Here is a 27,493-nt window from a genome sequence, read left to right as displayed (position 1 = left end):
GTTGCCCAGGCTGGAGTGCAGTGGCATGATCACATCTCACTTCTTCCTTTACCTCTTGGGCTCAAGTGATCCTCCCACCTCAGCCTCCTGAGTAGCTGGGACTGCAGGCATATGCCACCATGGCTGGCTAATTTTTTTATTTTTTGTAGAGACATGGGAGTCTCACCATGTTCCCCAGGATGGTCTCAAACTCCTGGGCTCAAGCAATCTTTCTGCCTTCGCCTCTCAAAGTGCTAGGATTACAAGCATGAGCCATTGCCTCAGCTGAATATTGAATGTTTAATATAATGAATCAGGCCGGGCGTGGTGGCTCATGACTGTAATCCCAATACTTTGGGAGGCTGAGGCAGGCGGATCACTTGTGGTCAGGAGTTCTAGACTGGCCTGGCCAACATGGTGAAACTCCTTCTCTACTGAAAATACAAAAATTAGGCTGTGCGCGGTGGCTCACGCCTATAATCCCAGCACTTTGGGAGGCTGAGGCGGGCGGATCATGAGGTCAGGAGATCAAGACCATCCTGGCTAACACAGTGAAACCCCGTCTCTACTAAAAATACAAAAAACTGGCCAGGCACGGTGGCGGGCGCCTGTAGTCCCAGCTACTCGGGAGGCTGAGGCAGGAGAATGGCATGAACCCAGGAGGCAGAGCTTGCAGTGAGCCGAGATCACGCCACTGCACTCTGGCCTGAGAGAAGGAGCAAGACTCCATCTCAAAAAAAAAAAAAAAAAAAAAAAGAAAGAAAATACAAAAATTAGCCGGACATGGTGGCATGCACCTATAATCCCAGCTACTCGGGAGGCAGAGGCAGGAGAATCGCTTGAACCTGGGAGGCGGAGGTTGCAGTGAGCCAAGATCACGCCACTGCACGCTAGCCTGGGTGACAGAGCCAGACTCCATCTCAAATAAAAATAAAAATAGTATAGTGAATCAGGTTGGGTGAGGTGGCTTATACCTGTAATCCCAGCACTTTAGGAGGCATGAGGATCACTTGAGCCCAGGAATTTGAGACGAGCCTGGTCAACATAGTAAGACCCTGTCTCTACAAAAAATTAAAAGTAAAAAATTAACTGGGTGTCATGGCTTGAACCTGTAATCCTGGCTACTCGGGAGACTGAGGCAGGAGGATTGCTTGAGCCTGGGAGGTCACAACTGCAGTGAGCCGTGATCATGTCACTGCACTCCAGCCTGAGTGACAGAGGAAGGAAGACCCTGTCTCAAAAATAATAATAATAATAATATAGTGAATCAGGGCAGAGCTAGAAAAAGAACCCAGGTGTCTGGGCCTCTGGGCCAAGACTCTTCTCTTGTCTGGACTTCCCAGCCCTGCCACAGCCTGGCAATAGTTGGACTAGGTTCTTGTGTCTTGGGTTGGGGGGTCCCACCTGATGGGCATATGGTTCTGCCCAGGGCTCAGCCCATCATTATTTCCTCACATCTTTGGGAAAAGTGCCACCATACAGGGTCCTCCTAGGGCCCTCCCCAGGGCTCAGGAGCCAGTGGGGCAAGAAGAGGTGCAGGCACAGGGACCATCTTGAATGTCCTAGCTGGATAGGGGCCTAGCCTCACTGTCCCCTGTTGTACAAATGGGACAGATGTCAAGAGGGGTTCAAAGTTACACAGTGAATTGATAGCTTCAAGGACCTAGAACCTACTTCTCTCTGATAGTGAAATTCCCCAAATTAAAAATTCAGAGAATCGGCCAGGCGCGGTGGCTCATGCTTGTAATCCCAGCTCTTTGGGAGGCTGAGGTGGGCAGATCACCTGAGGTCAGGAGTTTGAGACCGGCCTGGCCAACATGGCGAAACCCTGTCTCTACTAAAAGTACAAAAATTGGCCAGGCATGGTGGCTCATGTCTGTAATCCCAGCACTTTGGGAGGCTGAGGCAGGTGAATCACGCGGTCAGGAGGTCGAGACCATCTTGGCTAACACAGTGAACCCCCGTCTGTACTAAAAACACAAAACATTAGTTGGGTGTGATGGCACGCACCTGTAATCCCAGCTACTCGGGAGGCTGAGGCAAGAGAATCACTTGAACTCGGGAGGCAGAGGTTGCAGTGAGCCAAGATCACGCCACTGCACTCCAGCCCAGGCAGCAGTGCAAGACTCCATCTCAAAAAAAAAAAGTACAAAAATTAGCCTAGTGTGGTGGCACACACCTGTAATCCCAGCTACTTGAGAGGGTGAGGCAGGAGAATTGCTTGAGTCCAGGAGGCGGAGGCTGCAGTGAGCCAAGATCGTGCCACTGCACTCCAGCCTGGACGACAGAGCGAGACTCCAGCTCAAAAAAAAAAAAAAAAAAAAAATCAGAAAATCAGCTGGCTTATTTGCCTAGAGGCTTGGAGACCTCTGACTGGTCCCAGTCTGACCATAGGCCCTGTCCAGGCAAAACTTGGGGAAGCTGGCCAGGCCTAGAGAAAGGAGAAAGGCATGCCCCTCTACCCCAACTAACTCATGGGGAGGTGGCGGTGGTGAGGACCAGAAAATGGCATCCCCTTGGCCTATGGGCACTGAGTCAGGTGATGATGAAGGCAACAGGGTTCTCCTGCCGCCATGACTCACCCTCCCCACCACCCGTCTGCCTCTCCAGGGAGAAATTCCCAGGTTTTAGGACACACATTGAGGGTCCCATTTCATCCCCAGACAGAAGGCCAGGCCCCTGGAGAGAAGGAGTGGGATTCAGTGTGCTTTGCAGGACACTGTCTTGCTAGGAGACAAGCAGCCTTCCACCTTGGCAGAGGGCAGGGCTGGGGCAGCCCAGGCTCTGCTTGAAGGACACAGTTTTTTTTTTCTTCCCCAGCCTGGTCCTGCCAGCGGCTTGGGTTTCAGTCTGTATGCTGATGCAAGGAGCATACTGGCCTGGGTTGGCTGGTGGCATTTAAGGATGGACAATAATGGCCATGATGATGAAAATGATACTCGCCGTTCACCAAGTTATTTACTGCAGGCCAGCCACCATGCTCCACATTTTCCGCCCATTATTTCATTTAATTTTCACAAGTAGGTACAATTATCATCCCTATTTTCTTCCTCTTTTTTTGGTCTTCTTATTTTTTTCCTTTTTTTTGGAGATGGAATTTCACTTGCCACCTAGGCTGGAGTGCAGTGGCGCGATCTCGACTCAGCTCACTGCAGCCTCTGCCTTCTGGCTTCTGCCTTCCAAGTAGCTGGGATTACAGGTGTGTGGCACCGTGCCTGGCTAATGTTTTTGTGTCTTTGTTTTTTTTGTTTTGTTTTGTTGTTTTTTTTTTTTTTTTGGGATGTACCCTTGCTCTGTCACCCAGGCTGGAGTGCAGTGGCGCGATATCGGCTCATTGCTACCTTGACCTCCCAGGTTCAAGCAATTGTCCTGCCTCAGCCTCCCAAGTAGCTGAGATTACAGGTGTGTGCCACCACACCCAGCTAATTTTTGTATTTTTAGTAGAGATGGGATTTCTCCATATTGGCCAGGCTGGTCTCGAACTGCTCACCTCAGGTGATCCACCCACCTCAGTCTACCAAAGTGTTGGGATTACAGGCATGAGCCACCACGCCTGGCTTCTTTTCTCTTTTATGTTTTGTTTTTGATCTCCATTTTCAAGGTGAGGGAACTGAGGTGCCAGGGTAGGTGGAGTGATTTGTCCGAGGTCACCTAGCAAGAGTGACAGGGTTGGAATTAGAACCTGCACTTCTTTTTTTTTTTTGAGACAGAGTCTCGCTCTGTCACCCAGGCTAGAGTGCAGTGGCACCATCTCAGCTCACTGCAAGCTCCACCTCCTGGGTTCACGCCATTCTCCTGCCCCAGCCTCCCGAGTAGGTGGGACTACAGGCGCCCGCCACCACGCGTGGCTAATTTTTTGTATTTTTAGTAGAGAGGGGGTTTCACTGTGTTAACCAGGATGATGGAACCTGAATTCTCTTTTTTTTTTTGAGACGGAGTCTCGCTCTGTCGTCCAGGCTGGAGTGCAGTGGCGCAATCTCGGCTCACTGCAAGCTCCGCCTCCCGGGTTCACGCCATTCTCCTGCCTCAGCCTCTCCGCTTTGCTTCTTCTTAACTGACTTGTACTCTTTTTATTATGTATGTATTTATTTATTCATTTAGCGATCCTCCTACCTCAGCCTCCAGAGTAGCTAGGACACAGGCATGCGCCACCACACTCAGCGAATTTTTTAATTTTTTATAGAGATGGGGTCTTCTTCTATTGCCTAGGGCAAATAATGTTGGACTCCTGGGCTCAAGAGATCCTCTTGCCTTGGCCTCCCAACATGTTGGGATTACAGGCATGAACTACCGCACCTGGCCCATACTCTGTCTTCACCTCCTCTGAGAAGCCTTCCTCAGTCTCTGGCTCTCAGGTCGCCTGTGCATACCTGTCCTGAAACTGCTTTCCCACCTGTGTTCCCAGGGCAGATAGTGGATGCCCATGGATCGTTTGTCAAAGGAATAAATTAGCCTTTTTTGGAGGAACTGTCTACTAGAATATTCTTTCTGCCCCTGCATCCCTTTACCCCTCTAAGTCTCCCCATCCACCTCTTCAGAGCCAGTGAGCGTTTGCTGAATAAATAGAGGCATGAATGTCTGAATGAGTGATTTCTGTCTATGCCATGGAGAATTTGGGTTTCTTTTCAAATATGTAGTGTCTATACCTTCAGAGGCATGGGCCAGGCCAGGAAGGTGAGTCTCGGCTTCTGAGCTAGGTCTCGCCCAGGACCTTCCACTGACAGCATGACAGGGAGTGGGAGCAGGCACCTGCCGTGTCAGGACCTGTGTCTACATGAAATAGGAATGAGCAGGTGAAGGCCATCCTGCCCCTGCCGTGGTGCCCAAGGTTGGGTGGTCAGCCCATACACAGGGATACAGGGACAAGGTGGGCTTCTCCCTGGCAGGACGGAAAAAAGTGAAACCCCTGCAAATGACCCTGTGTCTGGCAGGCCAGGGCCTTGTTATCCTGGATGGCGGCCTCCCTCTGCTCAACAGGCCCTGCAGAGGGGAAGTGGCCCATGGAGGGGCTGGACATCAGGCCTCCTGCAATCTGTCCAGAGGTTGGATGTTTGTCCTGGGACCTTCCAGTTCACAAACTTGGTTGGGGAGTGCTCAGCGTTGCCTGTTTGGGGAGTGAGGGGTCTCAGGAGGCCCCTTACCCCACTGATACCCCAGAACTGTTTGCCCCCTACCCCAGCCCAGTGGTGGCAGTAGAGGTGGCAAGGTCATCCCCTGCCAATCTTAACCTGTATCACTCTTCTATAGCAGTTATAATTGTATCAAATGCATGTGAGACGTCAACTCTGGGAAGGCAGACACTGTCTGATTTATTCTCCAGTGGACAAGAACTGACACTGCCCAGTATCACTTGGATCAATAAATGAAAAAATCAGACACGAGTCAAAATCTTTACCACTTACTAGTTTTGTGAATCTAGGGTAATCTAAGTTGGAGCCTATTTCTTGTTTGTTTCTTTAAGACGGAGTCTTGCTCTGTCACCCAGGCTGGAGTGCAATGGCGCGATCTCAGCTCACAGCAACCTCCACCTCCCGGGTTCAAGAGATTCTCGTGCCTCAGCCTCCCAAGTAGCTGGGATTATAGGCGCTTGCCACCACACCTAGCTAATTTTTGTGTTTTTTTTTTTTTTTTTTTTTTTTTTAGTAGAGACGGGGTTTCATCATGTTGGCCAGGCTATTCTCAAACTCCTGACCTCGAGTGATCCGCCTGCCTCGGCCTCCCAAAGTGCTGGGATTACAGATGTGAACCACCGCACCCAGCCTATTTCTTAACTGCAAAATGGAGACAATCCCTGTGAGGATGAACAATCCCTGTGAAAATTCAACAGGATGAGGAATGGTGGCTCACATCTGTAATCCCAGCACTTTGAGAGGGAGGCCAAGGTGGGAGGATTGCTTAATCCTAGGAGTTCAAGATCCCGTCCAATTAAAAAAAACGAAAAAAAAAACAAAACAAATAATTTCACAAATATTCTGAGCTCCCTTCAGCCCAGGGGCGTTGCCAGTTTCTGACATGAAGTGCACACTGGTGGGAGACCGTATAGAGAGATTTTGTTTCTGTCCTAGATGGGCAGCATTGATAGGCACAGGCCCTGGGAAGGGGAAAATATGGCCTGGGGCACTGGGAGATGGCAGAGCTCCTAAGGAAATCGGCCACTGGCAGAACGGTGGCTTTCTGTAGGCTGGGCTGTCTTACTCTTAAGGCAGCTCCGAAATTGTCTAGCCCAAGAAAAGGGTTGAGAATCCAAGCACCAGGCTTTTGGATGGAACCTGGCTTAGGCGAGCTGTTCTCGTCCTTGCCCACATCTAAGGATCTAGTACTAAGGATCAAGTACTAGATCTAGAGTAGGCTGGAGGCTGCCCCCTCTCTCCTACCCCCAGGAATAGACAATTCCTAAAGAGCCATGAAGTACCCTGTTCTCCAGGCTCTGCTGCCACCACCAACTGGCTAAGGGAACTGGAGCAGTTCCTAACTTCATGGAACCTGTTTCCAGTCTAGAAAAGCATCTGGGGTAGCAAGCACAATGATGTATCCTGTGTTGATGGGATGGATAGGTGGTCAAGAAGGGGCACCAGGACAGCTATGTCCATCCGAGGCTGTCACTGTAAGAAGGACCAATCGTTTCTTGGAGTCTGTAAGGGCTGGGTCACTCCCATTCCCTCCATCCCAAAAGGGATGCTAGAAATCAAGCAAGCCAGGAGCAGGCAGAAGGCTATTATGTATCATGCTTTTAATACAAACTTAAAAAAATCTGGAACAATAGAAACTGTACAGATTTGATCAATCTTTTTGTTTTGTTTTTAAACTAAAATCTCTAAACACACCAATGTCCCATTCCAAAATATTGCACAACATTCTGAATACAAAACCCTTGATTGTATTCCTCCTTCACTAAAGAAAAAAGTTCATGACCCTGCTCCCCGGGCTCCTCTCCAGGCTTGCCTCAATGCCCCCTTCCCATCCCTAGGGAGAAAACTAGAGAATCTATAACTCACTGCACTGAGAAAAAGACATCATTCTGGACTAACAGTTTCCATTCTTCAGAAGATAATCCACCTTTTGATTTGTTCCTGGGAAAGAGGGATAGATAGAGGATGGCGAAAGGGGAGAAAAGGTTTTATTTCTCCTCTTTTTTTTTTAAAGTTTGTTTTTCCTGAAAAAATATGTTTTCTCATCTTTTTAAGAAAAAATCTTGAAAAGAAAAAATTATGTTTTTTTACGTTAGAAATATACATATATTATATATACCTCTTACATTTTACAAATGTAGCAAATTATTCAATACAAACGGACACCAAAAAATGTAAAAAATAAAAAAAAGTTTTCCTACGAAACCAGGTAAATTAGTGCAGATTTCTGTTTTTGTTTTCTTAAAAAAAATAAAATTGAAGCAAAAATGCCTAGATTTGAGACAAGACAGACTGAACTGGGCCCAAGAGCCCAGCACTGGAGCCATGCTCCTGAACACACATTTTTCTTCGTATTTCAAAAGACACAAAGGGGTTGGTCTCCCCTCTCTCCCTACATGTGAGAAACAAGCCGACCTGGTGTGGGTGGGTGCCTGTGTGTGTGGATGGGAGGAGGGCTAGAAGGGGATGTAAGGCAGCATCCAACCTTTCCCAGAGAGAAGCTATCTGCTGGGCCTGTCACCTGTGTGGGAGCCGAGGATGAGGGAAAGGGTGGCCCAGACTGGGCTGGCCCCTGAGAAGTCTAGGGGAACAGATGGTGCTGGGCTGAGAAGCCAGGACATTGCCTGCAGGGGGAGGTAGAGCTGGTGCCTACTGCAGGGAGAGGAGGCTGGCAGTGCCGGCCTGGGCTGGACCCACTGCCATAGCAGTTGCCTACTTGGGGTCCCTGGGTAGGATGGAGTGGGTGGGGTGCCAGGGGCTTTGGTGCTTTCTGGTGATAGGACCCTGATGCCAAGTGCCCACTTTGCAAAGAAGAAAAAGTTCATGACCCTGCTCCCTTGGCTCCTGTCCATGCTTGCCTGGCCTCCTAGGGTTGGAGGAACAAGCCCTCTCCTGGCAGAGGCAGGACAGCAAGCGCTCTCCTATGATCCAATACATCAGGCGGGAGCGCTGAGTCCATCAGGACACCACTCCTCGCAGCATCAAGGTCCAGTGGGGTTGGGTCAGGGCAGTGAGAAGGGGTAGCAAGAGGTACCAAGAAGCTCTCAACCAGGCAGGGGCACAAATGCACTCAACATCTTCAAACTAAGAGACCCCAAAGTCTCAACTCCAGGCTCAGGGCTGCCCCTACACAGACACTAACTCTAAAACCCACCCTGTCTCCCTGCCCACCCCCAAGCTGCTCAGGTGAGCAGCTCCTGCTGGACTAAGGCCAAACAACAGGAGGGTTGAAGTCCAGGGACTTCTCATAGGCATCAGAGGCTTGGGTATTCCCTGTGCCCTTCAGAGCTAACTTATTATTTTTTTGGTCAAAAACAAAAGTGCAGATCCTTCCACAGTCTGCAAACCAGTTCCTTCTGCAGTGTTTTCCTCTGGGAGTGTCTTGGGCTCAGCCACAGCGGTGTCACCCCACCACGCACACTGCCCTGCAAAAGGACTGCCAATACCCCCAGCCCATTCCCCAGCCTCACATATAAATAAGCACTTGCTGCAACCCAGAATCACATCCAGAAGGGAAGCTTCACATGGCTTGGAATCCTTTAAAAAAGGACAGCAAACCACACACACACACACACACACACACACACACACACACACACACACACACACACCCCTCCCTACCCACAACCTCCAGCCTGGGGAAGAAGGGGGTGCATGAGGGAAAGAAAGGCCATACACATCAATGGCCAGGGCCATGATGATGGTCTGGGCCTAAAGGGAATGGTGGGGTGGGGCCATAGGACAGAGATGAAAGGAGTTTCACTAGACGAAGTGCTAATCTCCCTGTAGTCACAGACATCAGCTCTAGGGGGAGGGTGTCAAGTGGCCAGCCAGCAGCTCCCTGTGGCCCAGACCTGAAAGGGAGTGGGGACTGGGGTCAGACCTATTCAGGTGGCAGGGCCCGAGTAGGCCTGCTGAGGTTGGATGGCTTTGAGTGTGAGGACAGCTGGGTGACAGAGGCAGTGACACGGGCCAGCCTCTCCCTGTTCCAGGGAGGGTTAGGCTCCAGCTGCAGCTCTTTCTTCCCTGTGAGCTTGGACACATCAATCCTAAACTAGGAGTGTGAAGGAGGAAGGGAGGAGCAGGGAGCAGCAGTTCACATCTGGACCATTCTTAGCACAGGAAGCCACTCATTAAAGATGTTATATAGAAAACTACATGTAAGAAAAAAAAAGAAAAAGAAATATAAAACCCAAACCAACCAAATAAATCACAGGCCAGTGGGCAAGCGGTAAGGGGTGAGTGAAACACACTTGGGTGCTTTGTGGGCCCCTCCCATTCCGTGCCTGGGCTGGATTTTTCTAGAAGTAAGAGTGAGAAGATCGAAAATCTTTTTATACATTTTTCTTTTCCTCTTTTTTTTGGCCTTTCCTTTCTCTTTTCTATGGTCTTGGGTGCTCCTGGCCCCACGGGCAGGTAGATGGTCAGTTGGCCAGCACCACGGGCTGGAACGGCTGGCTGGGATACTGCATGGTGTTCAGGTTGTAGCTGAGGCCTTCCACAAAGGGTGTCTTCTCCAGGAAGAGGCTGTTGGCACCACCTCCAAATACCTGGGCCATGTCAAAGCTGCTGCTGTTGCAGGTGCCAGCCCCACTGCCTCCAAACGGGCCTGGGGTGCCACTGCCCTGGCCATCAGCCGCATCAAAGAAGAGGCTGGGTGAGCCACCACCGTTGTACACGAACTCCTTGGCATTGGGTGAGAGCTGGGACTGAGGGGCCGGGTTGGCCGTGATGAAGTTCAGTGAATGCATAGACAGAGAGAGGCTCTTGTGCTTCAGCAGGCTGTTGGTGGGTGAGCGGGCCATGCGAGGCTGCTGTGGTGGCTGCTGGCCACCCGCCCCACTGCTGGCTACACCCCCACCACTTGCTGCTCCGCCCCCCTTCTTCATCTTAGTGGAGCCAAATTTGGTGGCAGCAAAGGAAGCGGTGGTGAAGGTGATGGGCTGAGCGGAGCGGGGAATGAAGGTAGGGCTGGGTGACTGGCCAAAGGATGGCGATGGGGAGTTGGACAGGGAGCTGTCCTGGCTGCCAATGGGCACGAACACCTGGGCGTCAGGGTTGAAGCTGCTCTTGATCTCCTTGTCCAGCTCTGGGGCACCGCAGCCCTCACTGTCATCCAGGTACAGCACTTTCACAGCTCCCTTCTCACCAATCTGGTAGGACACCTCAAAGGGATCAATCCAGACACTCAGCTCCTCAGGCACATTGGCCCGCACATCTTCCACCGCCAGGCCACTCCGCTTGGCGGCCAGCTCCACCACGGGGTCCACCATCTCCCCAATGTGAACACAGCGGAAGCCAGAGCCTTTCAGTGGCTTCTCAGGGTACCAGTGGCCTTCATATTTCTTTTTCAAAAGCCGCTCTAGCTCCTCCCCAAACAGGTCTGCCCGGCGCCGGGGCAGCTTGTTGTACAAGTAGGAGATGATGAAGTTCAGGGCCACTTTGATCTCTAGCTGCATGGTCCTTTCCTAGGCAGATAATCACCACAGGGCACGTGTACAGCCTTGCGCTCCAGACGGCTCTGGGAAATGAGAGGCACCATGAGAAAATATGCAGAAAGTTGGTGGTGACCAACAGCTAGGGATAGACAGAAAAGCACCAACTTTGGATCACACAGAACCAGGAGCCTCTTTCTGCCCTACCAGTGCTAATGTCTGACTGTGGGCCCTAGTTTCCTCATTAGTAACATGAGGCCATCATGAAGTTAAGTTAGTTCAAGGATATAAACTGCCTCACAATGTACCTGGCAATTAAAAGGTAATTGATAAAGTTAGCTACTATTGGCCAGGCGCGGTGGCTCACGCCTGTAAGCCCAGCACTTTGGGAGTTTGAGGCAGGTAGATCACGAGGTCAAGAGATCGAGACCATCCTGGCCAACATGGTGAAGCCCCATCTCTACTAAAAATACAAAAATTAGCTGGGCATAGTGGCGCATGCCTGTAGTCCCAGCTACTTGGGAGGCTGAGGCAGGAGAATCGCTTCAACCCAGGAGGCAGAGGTTGCAGTGAGCCGAGATCACGCCACTGCACTCCAGCCTGGCGACAGAGCGAGACTCCATCTCAAAAAAAAAAAAAAAAAAAAAAAGCTACTATTTTAAAGTAATTCTAAAGAAATAGGGAAGCTGTGTTTTCCACCATCTTGAGAATTCAGGTCACTGTATGAATGACACTAAAAAAATCAAGTCCCTAAATCACGTGAAGAAGAGAAGGCTCTTGCTGTCTCCGCAATATCTTGGTGAAGTCGTGCCCCCAAACTGTCACAGACTAAGATGTAAGTTTAAAATATTTGGTTGTCCTCCTTAAATGAAAAGGGATACAGGTCACTGAACAGAAAGAGCACTGCCAACTCTTCACTGGGGGCTGGACTCCAGTCACATCCGTCTGTCATCATGGGCCCCATGGGTGTATATGCTGTCTGGTTCAGTCTGGGTTTGCAGAACTGATTTAAGAACTCCGGCCGGGTGCGGTGGCTCATGCCTGTAATCCCAGCACTTTAGGAGGCCGAGGCAGGTGGATCACCTGAGGTCGGGAGTTTGAGACCAGCCTGACCAACGTGGAGAAACCCTATCTCTACTAGGCTGGGCGCAGTGGCTCACGCTTGTAATCCCAGCACTTTGGGAGGCCGAGGCGGGTGGATCACGAGGTCAGGAGATCGAGACCACGGTGAAACCCCGCCTCTACTAAAAATGCAAAAAATCAGCCGGGCGTGGTGGCGGGCGCCTGTAGTCCCAGCTACTCGGAGAGGCTGAGGCAGGAGAATGGCGTGACCCCGGGAGGCGGAGCTTGCAGTGAGCCGAGATCGCACCACTGCACTCCAGCCTGGGTGCCTGGGTGACAGAGGGAGACTCCGTCTCAAAAAAAGAAAAAAAAGAAAAAAAAAGAAAAGAAACCCTATCTCTACTAAAAATACAAAAAATTAGCCGAGCGTGGTGGCGCATGCCTGTAATCCCAGCTACTCGGGAGGCTGAGGTAGGAGAATCACTTGAACCCAGGAGGCGGAGGTTGTGGCGAGCCGAGATGGCGCCATTGTACTCCATCCTGGGCGACGAGAGCGAAACTCCGTCTCAAAAAAAAACAAAACAAAAAAGAGTAAGACAAGAGCATGAGCCCCAGGAAAAAGGCAAGACCTGTCACAATCAGAGATGTGGACCAACAAGGGAACTGCTGACTGGGGGCTGCCACAGGGAAGCAGAGAAAAGGAGAGGGAATCTCTGTAGTTTCTGGCGAGAGTGTAAGTGATGAGGGTGGCAGAGGAAAGAAATTTTCCATCACCCTGCAGCCTCCAGCAGGGACCCATCATCACTCAGTCTCCCAGGGACTGTCTGACCACCTGTGCTCGGCAGCAGATCAGATTTATCAAGTGTTTTGAGATCCCTGGAGAGAAGGCAGCCCAAGATAAACACCAGATTGTTATTTTGGGATTCTCTCACAGCCAGATCCCACTGAGGTCAAAAAGGTTTATTTCCTTGGCCTGGGCCAGCCTCATGTCTCAGGATCTGTGAGATCCTGAGAGCCAGTGATCCTAATCTCATTTTCTCCAAAAGGGCAGCTCTGGGGCTCATGATGGGGGAGAAACTGAACTGAAAGAGCCATCTCTGAGGGGAGGCAGAGCCAGAACATGTTCCTAGCCGGACCTCTGGGCAAGGCTGTGCTGCTGAGCTAAGCACAGAGACATGACTGCTCCATGAACTGTCAAGGGCATCTTCTGTCCTGTGAAAGACTCGGGGCTGGATTTTGATTCAGATCCTTTCTGGATCCAGCTTGAAGTATCCAGGTGCTAATTTCAGGCTTGGGGATTTTGAGTTTTCTAAACACCTGCCCCAACACATTTCCCTGTAATTCTCAGGCCTGGGCCCATGGCTCTTAAGGGGCATTTAATTTAATTTAATTTAATGTATGTATGTATGTATGTAGAGACTGAGTCTCATTTTATTGCCCAGGCTGGACTGCAGTGGCGCGATCTTGGCTCACTGCAACTTCCACCTCCCAGGTTCAAGTGACTCTTGTGCCTCGGCCTCCTGAATAGCTGGGACTATAGGCGCCCGCCACCATGCCTGGCTAGTTTTTGTGCTTTTAGTGGAGATGGGGTTTCAACATGTTGGCCAGGCTGGTCTCAAACTCCTAACCTAAAGTGATCCGCCTGCCTTGGCCTCCCAAAGTGCTGGGATTACAGGCATGAGCCAACACACGCGGCCTTAAGGGGCATTTTTGGGACTAAATCCTCAGAAAAAGAATTCTGGGGTGAATGTATCAGAGAAGACTCACTGAGTCAATCTGGAGCAGCATGACAGTGGCTAAATCTAGTTAACTCTCATTTTAGTTCTGAGGAACAGAGAAGGTCACATGGGAGTCAGCAGAGGTACCACAACTATGCCTCTCCCAAACCCTCCACAAGAACACTTAGAACTCAGAATACCCTGGTTTCCCTCTTTTCCCAGCCTCCAACACAGACTTCATCTCTAAGTTTCTTCAAATGTCTATTTTTTTCTTTTTCTTTCTTTTTTTTTTTTTTTGAGATGGAGTCTCGCTCTGTCACCCAGGCCGTAGTGCAATGGCACGGTCTCGGCTCACTGCAACCTCTGCCTCCGAAGTAGCTGGGATTACAGGCATGCACCACCACGCCTGGCTAATTGTGTTTTTTTTTTTTTTTTTGTTTTTTTTTTTTTTTTTAGTAGAGACGGGGTTTCCCCATGTTGGCCAGGATGGTCTCAACTGCTGACTTCTTGATCCGCCCGCCTCAGCCTCCCAAAGTGCTGGGATTACAGGCGTGAGCCACCGCACCTGGCCTCTTTTTCTTTTTTTTTTTTTTTTGAGACAGGGTCTCACTCTGTCCCCTAGGCTGGAGTGCAGTGGCAGGATCACAGCTCACTGCAGCCTCCACCTCCTTGGGCTCAGGTGATCCTCCCACTTCAGCCTCCAAGTAGCTGGGACTACAGGCATGCACCACCACACCTGGCTTTTTTTTTTTTTTTTTTTTTTGAGATGAAGTCTCACTCTGTCACCCAGGCTGGAGTGCAGTGGCATGATCTCGACTCACTGCAACCTCTGCTTCCTGTGTTCAAGCAATTCTCCCACCTCAGCCTACTGAGTAGCCGGGATTACAGGCGTGCATCACCACACCCAGCTAATTTTTGTATTTTTAGTACACATGGGGTTTCATCACGTTGGCCAGGCTGCTCTTGAACTCCTGGCCTCAAGTGATCCACCTGCTTCAGCCTCCCAAAGTGGTAGGATTACAGGCCTGAACCACCATGTCCAGCCTCATTTTTTTTTTTTTTTGTATTTTTATGTAGAGATGGGGTTTCGCCATGTCGCCCAGGCTTTTCTTGAACTCCTGTGCTCAAGTGATCCACGTGCCTCAGCCTCAAATGTCTATTAATGATCAATACAGACCAATTTCAGGGCTTTTTGGGTATAAAAAGTAAGAATAGTAGAGGCCGGGCACAGTGACTCACGCCTGTAATCCCAGCACTTTGGGAGGTTGTGGCGGGCGGATCACGAGGTCAGGAGATCGAGACCATCCTAGCTAACACGGTGAAACCCCATCTCTATAAAAATACAAAAATTATCCAGGCGTGGTGGCACGCATCTGTAGTCCCAGCTACTCGGGAGGCTGAGGCAGGAGAATCGCTTGAACCCAGGAGGCGGAGGTTGCAGTGAGCTGAGATCGTGCCATTGCATTCCAGCCTGGGTGACAGAGCAAGACTCTACCTCAAAAAAAAAAAAAAAAAAAGGTAAGAATAGTAGAAAGAATAAAGGGCTTTCTGTTTATGAGGATCAGGCTCATCAGCAGATACAAAACTACTCACCAGAACCATGAGCCTTCTCTCAGGAACAGAGGTCTGAAGGGCCACATGGTCCACGGAGGTGTCCAACAAGGAGCAGACTAAAAAGTTGTGAAGAGCCAGGTGTGGTGGCTCACACCTGTAATCCTAGCACTTCGGGAGGCTGAGGCAGGTGGATCACTTGAGGCCAGGAATTCAAGACCAGCCTGGCCAACGTGGTGAAACCCCATCTCTACTAAAAACACAAAAATTAGCCGGGCATGGTGGCTCATGCCTGTAATCCCAGCACTTTGCGAGGCTGAGGCGGGCGGATCACAAGGTCAGGAGTTTGAGACCAGCCTGACCAACATGGTGAAACCCCGCCTCTACTAAAAGTAAAAAATTAGCCAGGTGTGGTGGCACGCGCCTGTAACCTCAGCTACTCAGGAGGCTGAGGCAGGAGAATTGCTTGAACCCGGGAGGCAGAGGTTGCAGTGAGCCACGATCACGCCACTGCGCTCCAGCCTGGGCAACAGAGTGATCAAAAAAAAAAAAAAAAACACCCACAAAAATTAGCCGGGCATGGTTGCGGGTGCCTATAATCCCACTATTCTAGAGGCTGAGGCAAGAGAATTGCTTGAACCTGGGAGGCAGAGGTTGCAGTGAGCCGAGATCATGCCACTGGACTCCAGTCTGAATGACAAAGTGAGAGAAATTCTGCCTCAATAAAAAAAAAGAAAAAAAAGTTGTGAGGAAAGTTGATACTGGTTCCCTAGAATGGAACCTGTTATTAAAGACAGTGTTTCCAAAGTATTTTTGAAATCTAAAACAGACTGAAGTCAACATATGATACTTCTCCCAAGGTACTGCATGGCCTCTTAAAATGCACCTCTTGGTATTTCCACTGAGAGCAAAGGGCTCCTACACCTTTCTAGGCCTCCTCAAACCTGGCTGCATAATTGCCTTCCAAGTTAACCACTCCTGAACAGTTTGGCCTCAAAATGAGAGCATTTTAAATGCAGGCCAAAGTCATTGGGAAATAAGCCTCCCACCCCAAAATACAATAGAACCACTGTCATCAGCCCTGCCTAGCTAACCATTTTCTGCAGCATAAGCAACTAAAGCTGCACACCAATTTATACCTCAGTGATGTTGCCGCACAAATAAGGAAGCATATAATGCCACCTTTGCCTCTTTAATTAGAGAACAGGCTGGACCAGATGGCTGTGGGGTGGAACCTTACAAAAATGATGGACAACCAGAATGAGATTTTCTGCTCTATCAGCTCAGGCTCTAATTTTGACTGCAAGAAGCTTATGGAGCAGAGGATTAAAGCACTGGTGCTGGCTTGTCTTTAGCTAAAGATAGGAGTGGCCATTCAGAGGAGTTTGTTCATTTTTTAAAAAGCTATGAACAAATTCTAGAGCTTATATATAAAATATTTATGGAAGTATGGTAAGATTAGAAAGCTTAGAAATAACTACCTGTCAATAAAGGGAACAAGTAAAGGGATTCACTTAAGTGGCTGCAGAGGACACTAAGATCTTTTCCAACCCCAGTGTAGGCACAAATGGCCAAAAAGGGAGCAAGAAGAATAAAAATGGTGAGGTGTTTAACAACAGCAAAATCTCCCTTTTGTCAACCTATTAAAAAGGGCAAATATGAGAGCAAAATTCTGTCAAATTTCACTAAGAATCTTATCCTCACTTGTTTACTTCCAGCAGCAAAGTTAAACCTGGATTCTGATCCCTTGTGCTGACTTGTGTTTTAAAGAGTAGGTGCCTAGGAGAAAGATGACGGGGGAAGAAGTGGGGCGTGAAGCTCAAAAAAGTCTCAGTCAGTGCAGATTCCAGAGAGAACTTCTGATAAAAATGTGAGGAAGGTGTGCGTGTGCGTGTGTGTGTGCGCGCGCATGTGTCTGCCTGCTCTAATGTCAGAAGCGAAGGAAGATTTTTTTTTCCCCCTCGAGACGGTCTTGCTCTGTAGCCCAGAGCTGGAGTGCAATGGCGCCATCTTGGCTTGCTGCAACCTCCGCCTCCCAGGTTCAACCAATTCTCCCGCCTCAGCCTCCCGAGTAGCTGGGATTATAGGCACGCGGGACCACGCCCGGCTAATTTTTTGTATTTTTAGTAGAGACGGGCCTTCACCATGTTGGCCAGGCTGGTCTCGAACTCTTGACCTCGTGGTCCGCTCGCCTCGGCCTCCCAAAGTGTTGGGATTACAGGCGTGAGCCACTGCCTAGCCTTAAGATTTTTTTTTTTTTTTTTTTTTTGAGACGGAGTTTCCGTCTTGTTGCCCAGCCTGGAGTGCAGTGGCACGATCTCGGCTCACCGCAACCTCCGCCTCCCGGGTTCAAGCAATTCTCCTGCCTCAGCCTCCCGAGTAACTGGGATTACAGGAATGCGCCACCACGCCCGGCTAATTTTATATTTTTAGTAGAGACGGGGTTTCTCCAAGTTGGTCAGGCTAGTCTCGAACTCCCAACCTCAGGTGATCTGCTGCCCGCCTCAGCCTCCCAAAGTGCTGGGACTACAGGCGTGAGCCACCGCACCCGGCCAGAAGGTATTTTAGAAAGAAAATTCTGTTTCAAAGAGGGAAAGGAGGGATAATGGTGATGGAATCCACTGAGCCCCAAACCCAAAAAGATACTCAGACACCTCTAAGCCTTAAATGTGCAAACTGTCCTACAGTGACGGACTACAGGACTCAACTGAGCGTGGAGGGGCCAGCAGGGGTCACAGACCGGGTGGATGTGAGTGCCCTGCCGCTGTCCGAGGAGTAAGAGCCAAAGGCAGGCAGCTCCTCTCCTTGGTGAGACACGGGATCCGCCCCAACTCGCTGGTCCCAGAGGCAGCGGCCCAGACAGGCGGGTGTGGATTGAAAGGCTTCCAGGACTGGTGCTGACTGACTGCACCACCGCGCCCAGTCTCTCTTCATCTCCCCCTAGACACAGACCGGTCAACCTTAGGTCTGACAACAACAAGGCCTCTTCCGGTTAAGAAGACCCTTTCTAGGGCACTCCATGTTCCTCAGGAGCCAGGAAAACTCGACTCAACCCAAACGTAGGCGGAGAGGAGGGCGGTGAGGGCGCGTTCTGCACTCTGGGAATTGTAGTCCTCGAACGCCTCCGGACCAGGCGATAGCAAGAGTGACCTACTTTCCCTGCACACTACACTTCCCTGAGCACTTTGCGAAGGCCCAACTGGCCGCAATACGCATGCCCGGTAAGGGGAGCCGACCGAGGGTCCAAGAGCTCAGGAAAAGTTTCCGATGCACATGCGCGCTGAGGCGGGTCGGCGCCCCCCTCCCATCGCCTAATACATTGCATGTAGATTCTACCCAAAAGGCCTACTCCCCGTATTGTATGGCCCCACCACATCCTCTAGGCTTTACGAGAGCTTAATTTTCTCACCTTTCCCTTCATCGCCTCCCATTACTGTTGAAACTAGGATCTGCTTCTAATGAGTTTTTTCTGGGTGAAGGGGGTGGGCTGGCTTAGATAAGGTCACGACCCCTTTCCCCCCACCCAATCTGAATTCCAGGGCCTGGGCCGTCCGTGTGGGGTTGCTGGATGGACGGTGGATTCAAAGGGAAACGGATCTTTTTCACTTAATGCCTAGCGGACTCGGCTCCAGCACCCCAACAGCCAGGAAAGGAAAGGCAGGAATCAAACCCAGTTCTCCCGTCCTCTCGGCCAAAGAAATTTCCAGTCAAGCTGTGGGGAGGCGCCAGGCCAAGGCTAGCAGGGCCCAAGCCTCACCCCATTTCTAATCCAAGTCTGAGTAACCAGATCCGGGAGAGGGAAATAGGAAAATGTTCCCAGGCAGAGAAGAAAAAAACTGTACACCTGACACCTGAGCATCTTCTCATACTAAAATTCTGTGTGTCTCCTCCCATTGCAAGGTCTGCTTTACGACCAGACTTACCAGATCCTCGGCAAGCTCCCCTGCTGGGTGTTAAACCTCCTTAATCCTTCCTCCCACACAAGCTTCTTTCCCCCTATGCTTCACGGAGGGAAGGGGGTAGAAGCCCAAGAAAGCAATAGGATTGTTTTTCTGCCGGAAAATCAGAGATGAAGGACCCATTCCCAGGGTACGGTGGGTAAGGAGAAAAAGACCGTTTAGATACGGAGTAGCACCAGAGACTGGCCTCCACTGGTCCCCAAGTTGAAGCTTCCTGTGCGGGGTTCTGGTTTCTCCTGGGGGAGGGAGAGGGCCTGCCGACTGTGCCTCCTCTCTGCACCCTCCTTCCCCTCCCAGATTTCTGGTGGTCAAGGGCACAGTTCATCCGCCGGACAGGAGGGGAAGGAGTTTGGGGGTAGGGCCCCACCTCGCAAGCACCTTACCAAGATAAGCAGAATCCACTCACTGGCACTGCTCTAAGGGTACTTTTTTCTGCCCAATTTTCCATTAAAACACTTAAGAGTATAAAGAGCTCAAGCCGAAACGGTGAACTCTGGCTCAGTGGCCCAAGGACAATCTCCACTCACCTGTCCCGTGAGGGGGATGTCCAACCTCCACCCTTCAGGCTCCACAGAGCCAGAAATAGAGCCTATTAACAATTACCACCCCCCTTCCCTGCACACGGGAAAAGAAGCAGAAAAACAAGGCCTGGATCCCCTTCCTTGGATTTATTTAACGGTGGGGGGAGTTATGTTTCTTTGGAGAACAAGGAAGATCTAGCGAGTAGCTGGGATATAAAGAACTGGGGGAGGCGGGGAAGGGAGGAAATGCACCCCACCCAGGAGAGGGCCACTCTTGGAACTGGGAGAAAAGGGAGCTCTTGGGCACCCCAGGAGCACAGATGGCGTGAGAAGAGGAGCAGGGGAAAGTGGGGTCTGGAGGGAAGCTGGATGGGGAAAGAAAATGCTGGCCAGGCGGGGAGGGAGCGGCAGCAACGTGGAGTCCAGCAAAGCGGGAGTGGGGCGGGGTGGGAGAGGTAGTCCGGCCGGCTGGGTCTCGGGGCGGGCCCCCCGCCCGCACGCCCCCCAACTCACTCACTCGGGTCTCCGCGGCGGCGGGGCGCTCTGCCGGCCGCGGGGCGGCTTCTCCCTCCAGGGAGGTCCTGAGCGCGGGGCGGAGGTCGCTCTTTCTTCCCGGGCGTCGCCGGGCCGGAGGACTTAAGTCCTTTTCGTCGTTGAGGGTTGGGGGACGAAGCAGGGGACTGTGGACTATGGACTATGACTCTCAATAATTTCTTTCAGCTCTTAGGAGGTCGGGCTCGGCGGCGGGGGGCCGGAGGGCGGGCGGGCGGCAACGACGCGGGGATGGCGGACCGGAGGGTGGTTCGTGTCGCGGAACGAAAGACGGTATGGGCTGTTGCCGGCAGGCGGTCCTGCCCTCCTGGCCCCGCGTCGCCCGAGCCACTGGCTTGCCTCCGCCAACAACCCGCAGCTTCCCGCGCCCCGGCCCGAAGTGAGCAAAGTCAATGAAAAGTTTCACCCTTAGCAACCCTGCGCACGGATCCGGCTTCCCCACCCCTGCGTGATGCGTCCCTCCGCCCTGCAGGGGCGGGGCCGGGGCCCGACCGGGACTACTTCCCAGCCAGCCCCGCGCCTCAGCTCGCTGGTATCTCGCGGAGCAGCTCGCAGGCCTTTCTGTGCTCGCCGGTCCTGCGTCCGGCTCCCCGTCTTCCCTTTCCTGTCAGCGCCGCGCCGCACCGCGCCGCAATCCTTTCCTTCATTCCCATACCACTGTCTGAACTTGTGCGCGTCGTGTGAGGTGTTCTCCCAGGGGCGCTCCGTGAGGCCCGGGGACCACCTGAGGCCGGGTTGCTCACGGGCCGGGCACAGTGTACTCTCCCTTTAGTTGTGTTTGGGGTACGAGTATCGCGGGGAAGGGGAGGGCATCATCATGCCCTCCGGAAACCCCCCGCTGAGTCGTCCGCCCTGCACCTGCCCCGGAGCCCATGGTTCGGACGTTTGCCCGAGCCGTTTCCCGGGGCCTTCCCTCCAGCTCCGAGCGTGTGGCCGTGTCCGCGGCGATAGCATCGCCCCGTTACGGCCTCTGCGGGAGGGGGAGTTGAGGGGACGACGCGGGCTCTGGAAACGTTTCGGACCCATTTCGGGTAGGCATGAGTCTTCCGAGCGCCTTGTGCTTCCTCGGGGGACTCAACGTCGAAAGAAAGGCGAGGGGGACTCTGGGGCCTGGGCCGCGCTGTGCGGGAGTAAGAGGAGCCGAGGACGAGGCCGACGGCCGTGAAACGAACCGAACGCCACAAAGGACCTTCGCCTCACCGCCTCTGGCGCTCCTTTCTTTGCAGCCTGGAGGGCCGGCTCCGGCTCTGCGCAGGCGCGCGGGCGCAGCCCCTCTCCCAACTCTTGTTTGCTCTTTCTGGCCAGCGACCCCAGTGTGGGGCACGCGGGAGAGCCACATTTCTTCTAGTCACAGTCACGCCGGCGTGGGATGGCCCCTGACCGTGCCACGGGCGCAGGGCTCGCACCCACTACGGCCCCTCGGGCGGCGGAGCGAGGCTCCGCGAACTCGGACTGGGCGAGCCAGGCCCGCGCGCTGAGGCCCCCTCCGCCGGCTCTGGCCACGCGGGCTGCTCTGCCTCTTTGTGAGTGTGCGGGACACAGAGCCAGGGATAGGGAGGGCCGTGTTCTGCGGTCACAGGCAGACACGAGTGCCGGAAGATGCAGTCTGGAGCCCCCGGGGGACTATGAGTGAAGTCTTCTCCCCGGTCCCCCCTTAGATTGCCCATTTCCCAGTTCTCCCCTCCCGCCCACACCTTTTTTGTCATTCCAGACGGTTCCGGCCCAGGGGCAGCCGCCAACCCCACGTTGGGTGGCGAGATCCGAAAGTTTCCAGCTACGAACGGTTTGCTTTTTTTTTCCTTGATCGCTTTTTTTGGCAAGGGCGGAGAGCACCAGTAGCGTGGGGGTTTAAATGCGCTTTCCCTGAATGCAACAGAGAAATGCCGGGCTGGAGGGTAAACTCCACCGGGACAGGGAGGCGGGAGAGAGCCTGAGCGCCCCCCCCATCCCCCACACTCTGAGCGCCGCAACCCCGGGGGCACCTCCAGGGACTACTTGCCTTGTGCGTCAGCGAGTGACAGCGTCACACACACGCCCCCTCCCGCACAGCCCCGCTACACCCTCCCTTTCCTCCTCCCCTCCTCTCTTTTCTCCTAGCTCTTCCCACCAGGCAGAGAGGCTCAGCCGACCCACACGCTCCCAGAGCACTGAGAGCTAAAAATATAGCCAGCGTGTTAGCAACAGCCTTCCCATTGGTCGGGGGAAAGGAAGAATAGGTGTCTGATTGGGTTTAGGATCCAGCCGCTAAGACTGGGCCCTTGGGAGTGTGCGATTGCGCCAGCGGGCACGGCAAGGGATACTGGTATTTGTAGTCATTGATTAAGGCAGCCATAGAAATAGCTGGGTTTACATCCCAGTTCGGCTACCTACTGTGTGATCTTGATTTAATGCAGCAAAACGCTTGACATCACCAAACCTCCGTTTCCTCATCTATAAAATGGAGCTCGTGTGGGGGATTAAATATGATGCTGTATGTTAAGCCTGGCTCAAATCGTTGCTATTCTTAATTTAAAGATTAGTGTTTGGGCCAAATTGCCTCTGCATATCCTGCATATCCTGTGCTGAGTATGGTGTGCACTCTCCAATGTGAAACTTTTGACAATGGTAAAGGTGAAGGTGAGCTGAAGCGAGTTGTCCTACGGCATCTTAGGAGGAACAGCTGGAGTACATATAAGCAGTTAAAGGGTAGACATCTTCTACCATTCCGGACAGGCTGAGGGAGGGCGGACTGAATCCTTAGAAGGAAGGCCATGAATTTCTGCGTGTTTGTGCGTTTAATAGAATCTCTTTTGCAACGCTGGAAAGACATCAGCCCTGAGCAGCATCATTAGAATGAAATGAGAAATCCAGTCTCCTTGGTGGGAGCTCTGGGTAAAAGGTTAGCATATAAGTAGGAAAAGATTAAATCGAGGGGAAAAAACGTAACTACCCTTCTCAACTGCTGATGTCTCCATTTATCATGTGGTGAGGAAGAAGTTTTTTTTTCCTTCCCAGTGTGTGATTACATCTTGCCAGGGCTTAATTGTGAGCTGAATGCCTACTCAGGCATTCCAGATTCCCCTCCCATTTTGAATAATCGTATGTTGAAAGCATGCACCGTGCTTGCAAAATGGTGAGCTCTATGAGCAAGCAAGTGAGGCAGGGAGAAGGTGGGGGCACATCTCCTGTCTGAGAGTAAGCAAGATGTGGCGCCATGACAAGTCAGGCTGGTCATAATTGGCCCCAGTTAAGTCGCATAGATGCGTCACCCTTTCGTACACACTCCAGGGCAAGAAATTTTGTATTGTTTCTTTGAAGTTATCCAAGAAAATAGTTCCTCAATTTGTTTTCTTCAGCAGGTGCAAAGACAGAAACTGGCTTTGGGGAAGCGTGGTTGCCTACTTAAGAAAAATGATTTTTAAAAATTTTTATTATTTGTTTATTATTTATTTTGAGACGGAGTCTTGCTCTGTTGCCCAGGCTGGAGTGCAGTGGCATGATCTCGGCTCACTGCAACCTCCAGCTCCTGGTTTCAAGTGATTGCCCTGCCTCAGCCTCCCGAGTAGCTGGGATTAGAGGCATGTACCACCACACCTGTTTTTTTTTTTTTTTTGAGACGGAGTCTCGCTCTGTCGCCCAGGCTAGAGTGCAGTGGCGCGATCTCGGCTCACTGCCAGCTCCACTTCCCGGATTCACGCCATTCTCCTGCCTCAGCCTCCGGAGTAGCTGGGACTACAGGCGCCCGCTACCACACCTGGCTTATTTTTTGTATTTTTAGTAGAGACAGGGTTTCACCGTGTTAGCCAAGCTGGTCTCCATCTCCTGACCTCGTGATCCACCTGCCTTGGCCTCCCGAAGTGCTGGGATTACAGGAATAAGCCACCATGTCCAGCTGACAAATGATTTTTTATATATTCACCAATACTGTGAAGTCTAGTAAACAAGGTAAGTAAACAAACCTGTCTTGCTAAGATGCTAAAATGCAGTGTTCAAAGAAAGTAACATTTTAGCTTTGGTGGTGTCAACAGGCCACTCGGGACAGAGCTGATAAGGAATTGAGTGACTGGGAACAGGTGGAAATAATCAGAGTCTTTTAAGACAGGAAAATTCCAAGCAAGGCAAAGAATCTTTTCCTTCTATGTCCTTGTTTCAAACTACAATAAAAAAGCTACAGGACTGGCCGGGCATGGTGGCTCACGCCTGTAATCCCAGTACTTTGGGAGGCCAAGGTGGGCAGATCACCTGAGGTCGGGAGTTTGAGACCAGCCTGACCAACATGGAGAAACCTCGTCTCTACTAAAAATACAAAATTAGCCGGGCGTGGTAGCACATGCTTGTAATCCCAGCTACTAGGGAGGCTGAGGCAGGAGAATCGCTTGAACCTGGCAGCAGAGGTTGCAGTGAGCGAAGATCGCACCATTGCACTCCAGCCTGAGCAACAAGAGTGAAACTCCATCTCAAAAAAAAATATTAAAAAAAAACCCCACAAAACAAAACAAAAAAACGCTACAGGTTAGGTCTGGGCGCGGTGGCTCATACCTGTAATCCCAGCACTTTGGGAGGCTGAGGCAGGTGGATCACAAGATCAGGAGATTGAGAACATCCTGGCCAATGTGGTGAAACCCCGTCTCTACAGGTGGGACACGGTGGCTCACGCCTGTAATCCCAGCACTTTGGGAGGCCAAGGCGGGCAGATCACCTGAGTTCAGGAGTTTGAGACCAGCCTGGCCAACATGGTGGAACACCGTCTCTATTAAAAATACAAAAAAAAAAAAAACTAGCCGGGTTTGGTGGCGGTTGCCTGTAATCCCAGCTACTCAGGAGGCTGAGGGAAGAGAATTACTTGAACCCAGGAGTCGGAGGTTGCAGTGAGCTGAGACTGCGCCATTGCACTCCAGCCTGGGCGACAGAGTGGGACTCTGTCTCAAAAAAAAAAAAAGAAAAAGAAACCCTGGCCGGGCGCGGTGGCTCACGCCTGTAATCCCAGCACTTTGGGAGGCCAAGGCGGGCGGATCATGAGGTCAGGAGATCGAGACCATCCTGGCTAACACAGTGAAACCCCGTCTCTACTAAAAAAATACAAAAAATTAGCCGGGCGTGGTTGCAGGCGCCTGTAGTCCCAGCTACTCGGGAGGCTGAGGCAGGAGAATGGCCTGAACCTGGGAGGTGGAGCTTGCAGTGAGCCAAGATCGCACCACTGCACTCCAGCCTGGGTGACAGAGCGAGACTCTGTCTCAAAAAAAAAAAAAAAAGAAACCCTGTCTCTACTAAAATACAAACAATTAGCCGGGCATGGTGGCACGCGCCTGTAGTCCCAGCTACTAGGGAGGCTGAGGCAGGGGAATTGCTTGAACCTGGGAGGCGGAGGTTGCAGTGAGCCGAGATCATGCCACTGCACTCCAGCCTGGTGACAGAGCAAGACTCCGTCTCAAAAAAAAAAAAAAAAAAAAAGCTACAGGTCAGAATAGAGTGACACATAGTCTCTCTGAAATTTAGTCAGTTCAGTTTGATTCCCTGGGAAGTTAATTTTAATTTAGAAGCTGCTAATTGGCAGGCCAAGGTCCACATCTGGCAGATTTCTTTTCTTGGCATATACTGACATGTTACGGTTTTAAAAGTGAGTTGCCAATATTGAAAATTTGGGATATTGTACAAAAATATCCTAAGTTGCCACTTGTCCTAAATTCAAAATATCTGGCAACACTGGGCATTCAAACTGGCAGCAATTGTCTGGAGTTGAATAGCAGCTGTCTCCTTTAGACAGGGCTTGTGTTCTCTGGTTGCCTAAGGTCCCCACCACTCCCCTATTGTGTCCCAGACACCGAGGCTGAGGGTCACATACCATTTATCATCACACTTGGGCTATTCTTCTTTTACCCCTCCCTTTTCAATCAATGATATTACTCATCCAGACTCCTGAGTTTGTGACCCCTTTTTTAGTTTAATTTAGCAAATAATTGTTGGAGTGGTTGCCTATTGTATGCCCTGGGTGGCAGGAGAGGCAAAGGGAACTCAAGGATCTTATTTATGATCTAGTTAGTTCCGACTGTTGTTTTCTTAATATAGACAGGGTCTTGCTAGGTTTGTTGGCCAGGTTGGTCTTGAAGTCTTGGCGTCAAGCAATCCTCCACCTCCCAAATTGCTAGGATTACAGGTGTAAGCCACCATGCCTGACCTAGTTGATTTTATTTTTATCCCCTGCCCTGCCAACTCCATCCCCAAGCAGCCCCTCTTCTAGTTAATTGTTTTAAAACTTGAGGTTGTTGTCCATTAGTGGGGGTCATAAAATTACCCAGTTTAGGCCAGGCACGGTAGCTCATGTCTGTAATCCCAGCAGTTTGGGAGGCCAAGGCGGGCAAATCACGAGGTCAGGAGTTGGAGACCAGCCTGGCCAACATAGTGAAACACCATCTTTTGTTTTGTTTTGTTTTGTTTTGTTTTGTTTTGTTTTCAGACGGAGTCTCGCTCTGTCACCCAGGCTGGAGTGCAGTGGTGGGATCTCAGCTCACTGCAAGCTCCGCCTCCCGGATTCATGCCATTCTCCTGCCTCAGCCTCTCCAAGTAGCTGGGACTACAGGCACCTGCCACCAGGCCTGGCTAATTTTTTGTATTTTTAGTAGAGACAGGGTTTCACCGTGGTCTTGATCTCCTGACCTCATGATCAGCCCACCTCGGCCTCCCAAAGTGCTGGGATTACAAGCGTGAGCCACAGCGCCCGGCTGGTGAAACACTATCTCTACTAAAAATACAAAAATTAGCTGGGCGTGGTGGCAGGCACCTGTAATTCCAGCTACTCGGGAGGCTGAAGCAGGAGAATCGCTTGAAACTGAAGGCAGAGGTTCCAGTGAGCCAAGATCACGGCACTGCACTCCAGCCTGGGCAAAAGAAGGAAACCCCATCTCAAAAAACAAACTAAATCCAGTTGAATGGATTTCAGCCAGGAGTTTTAGAATAGAATGAAAGAAAATGAAGGCCGGGCGCAGTGGCTCAAGCCTGTAATCCCAGCACTTTGGGAGGCCGAGGCGGGTGGATCGCGAGGTCAGGAGATCGAGACCATCCTGGCTAACACGGTGAAACCCCATCTCTACTAAAAATACAAAAAATTAGCCGGGCAAGGTGGCGGGCGCCTGTAGTCCCAGCTACGCGGGAGGCTGAGGCAGGAGAATGGCGTGAACCCCGGGGGGTGGAGCCTGCAGTGAGCCGAGATCGCGCCACTGCACTCCAGCCTGGGTGAAAGAGTGAGACTCCGTCTCAAAAAAAAAAAAAAAAAAAAAAGAAAATGAAAATATCAGGCCAGACGCAGTGGCTCACGCCTATAATTTCAGCACTCTGGGAAGCCGAGGCAGGTGGGTCACAAGGTCAGGAGTTTGAGACCAGCCTGGCCAATATGGTAAAACCCTGTCTCTACTAAAAATACAAAAATTAGCCGAGCGTGGTAGCGGGCGCCTGTAGTCCCGGCTACACAGGAGGCTGAGGCAGGAGAATCGTTGAACCTGGGAGGTGGAGTTTGCAGTAAGCTGAGATCGTGCCACTGCACTCCAGCCTGGGTGACACAGTGAGACTCCGTCTCAAAAAAAAAGATGAAAATATCAGATTATAGCACACACA

General features: G+C 51.4%; 1 protein-coding gene and 1 long non-coding RNA gene across 3 annotated transcripts; one reads left to right on the top strand and one right to left on the bottom strand.

Annotated features, from left to right (window-relative positions):
- Positions 1–6,692: 6,692 nt before the first annotated feature.
- Positions 6,693–20,640, bottom strand: TOB2 (transducer of ERBB2, 2). 2 transcript variants are annotated; one of them, XM_030815469.1, is made up of 2 exons: positions 19,868–20,640; positions 6,693–10,629 (listed from the first exon to the last, which is right to left on the bottom strand). In XM_030815469.1, the coding sequence occupies exon 2, from the start codon at positions 10,565–10,567 to the stop codon at positions 9,533–9,535; it is 1,035 nt and encodes a 344-aa protein (XP_030671329.1). In that variant the 5' UTR covers positions 10,568–10,629; positions 19,868–20,640; the 3' UTR covers positions 6,693–9,532. The 2 variants fall into 2 exon arrangements, with proteins under 2 accessions (XP_030671329.1, XP_030671328.1); XM_030815468.1 differs by having other exon boundaries at positions 19,872–20,640.
- A 140-nt stretch (positions 20,641–20,780) lies between these two features.
- On the top strand, positions 20,781–22,390 carry LOC115835941. The gene is made up of 2 exons (XR_004030915.1): positions 20,781–20,937; positions 21,618–22,390. It is a non-coding gene; the product is annotated as an uncharacterized LOC115835941 (long non-coding RNA).
- The last annotated feature ends 5,103 nt before the right edge of the window (positions 22,391–27,493 follow it).

This window comes from Nomascus leucogenys, chromosome 7b (genome assembly GCF_006542625.1).
Source record: "Nomascus leucogenys isolate Asia chromosome 7b, Asia_NLE_v1, whole genome shotgun sequence".
Lineage (NCBI taxonomy): Eukaryota > Metazoa > Chordata > Mammalia > Primates > Hylobatidae > Nomascus > Nomascus leucogenys.
Note: the sequence above shows the minus strand (reverse complement) of the source record. Positions and strands in the feature narration are given on the sequence as shown.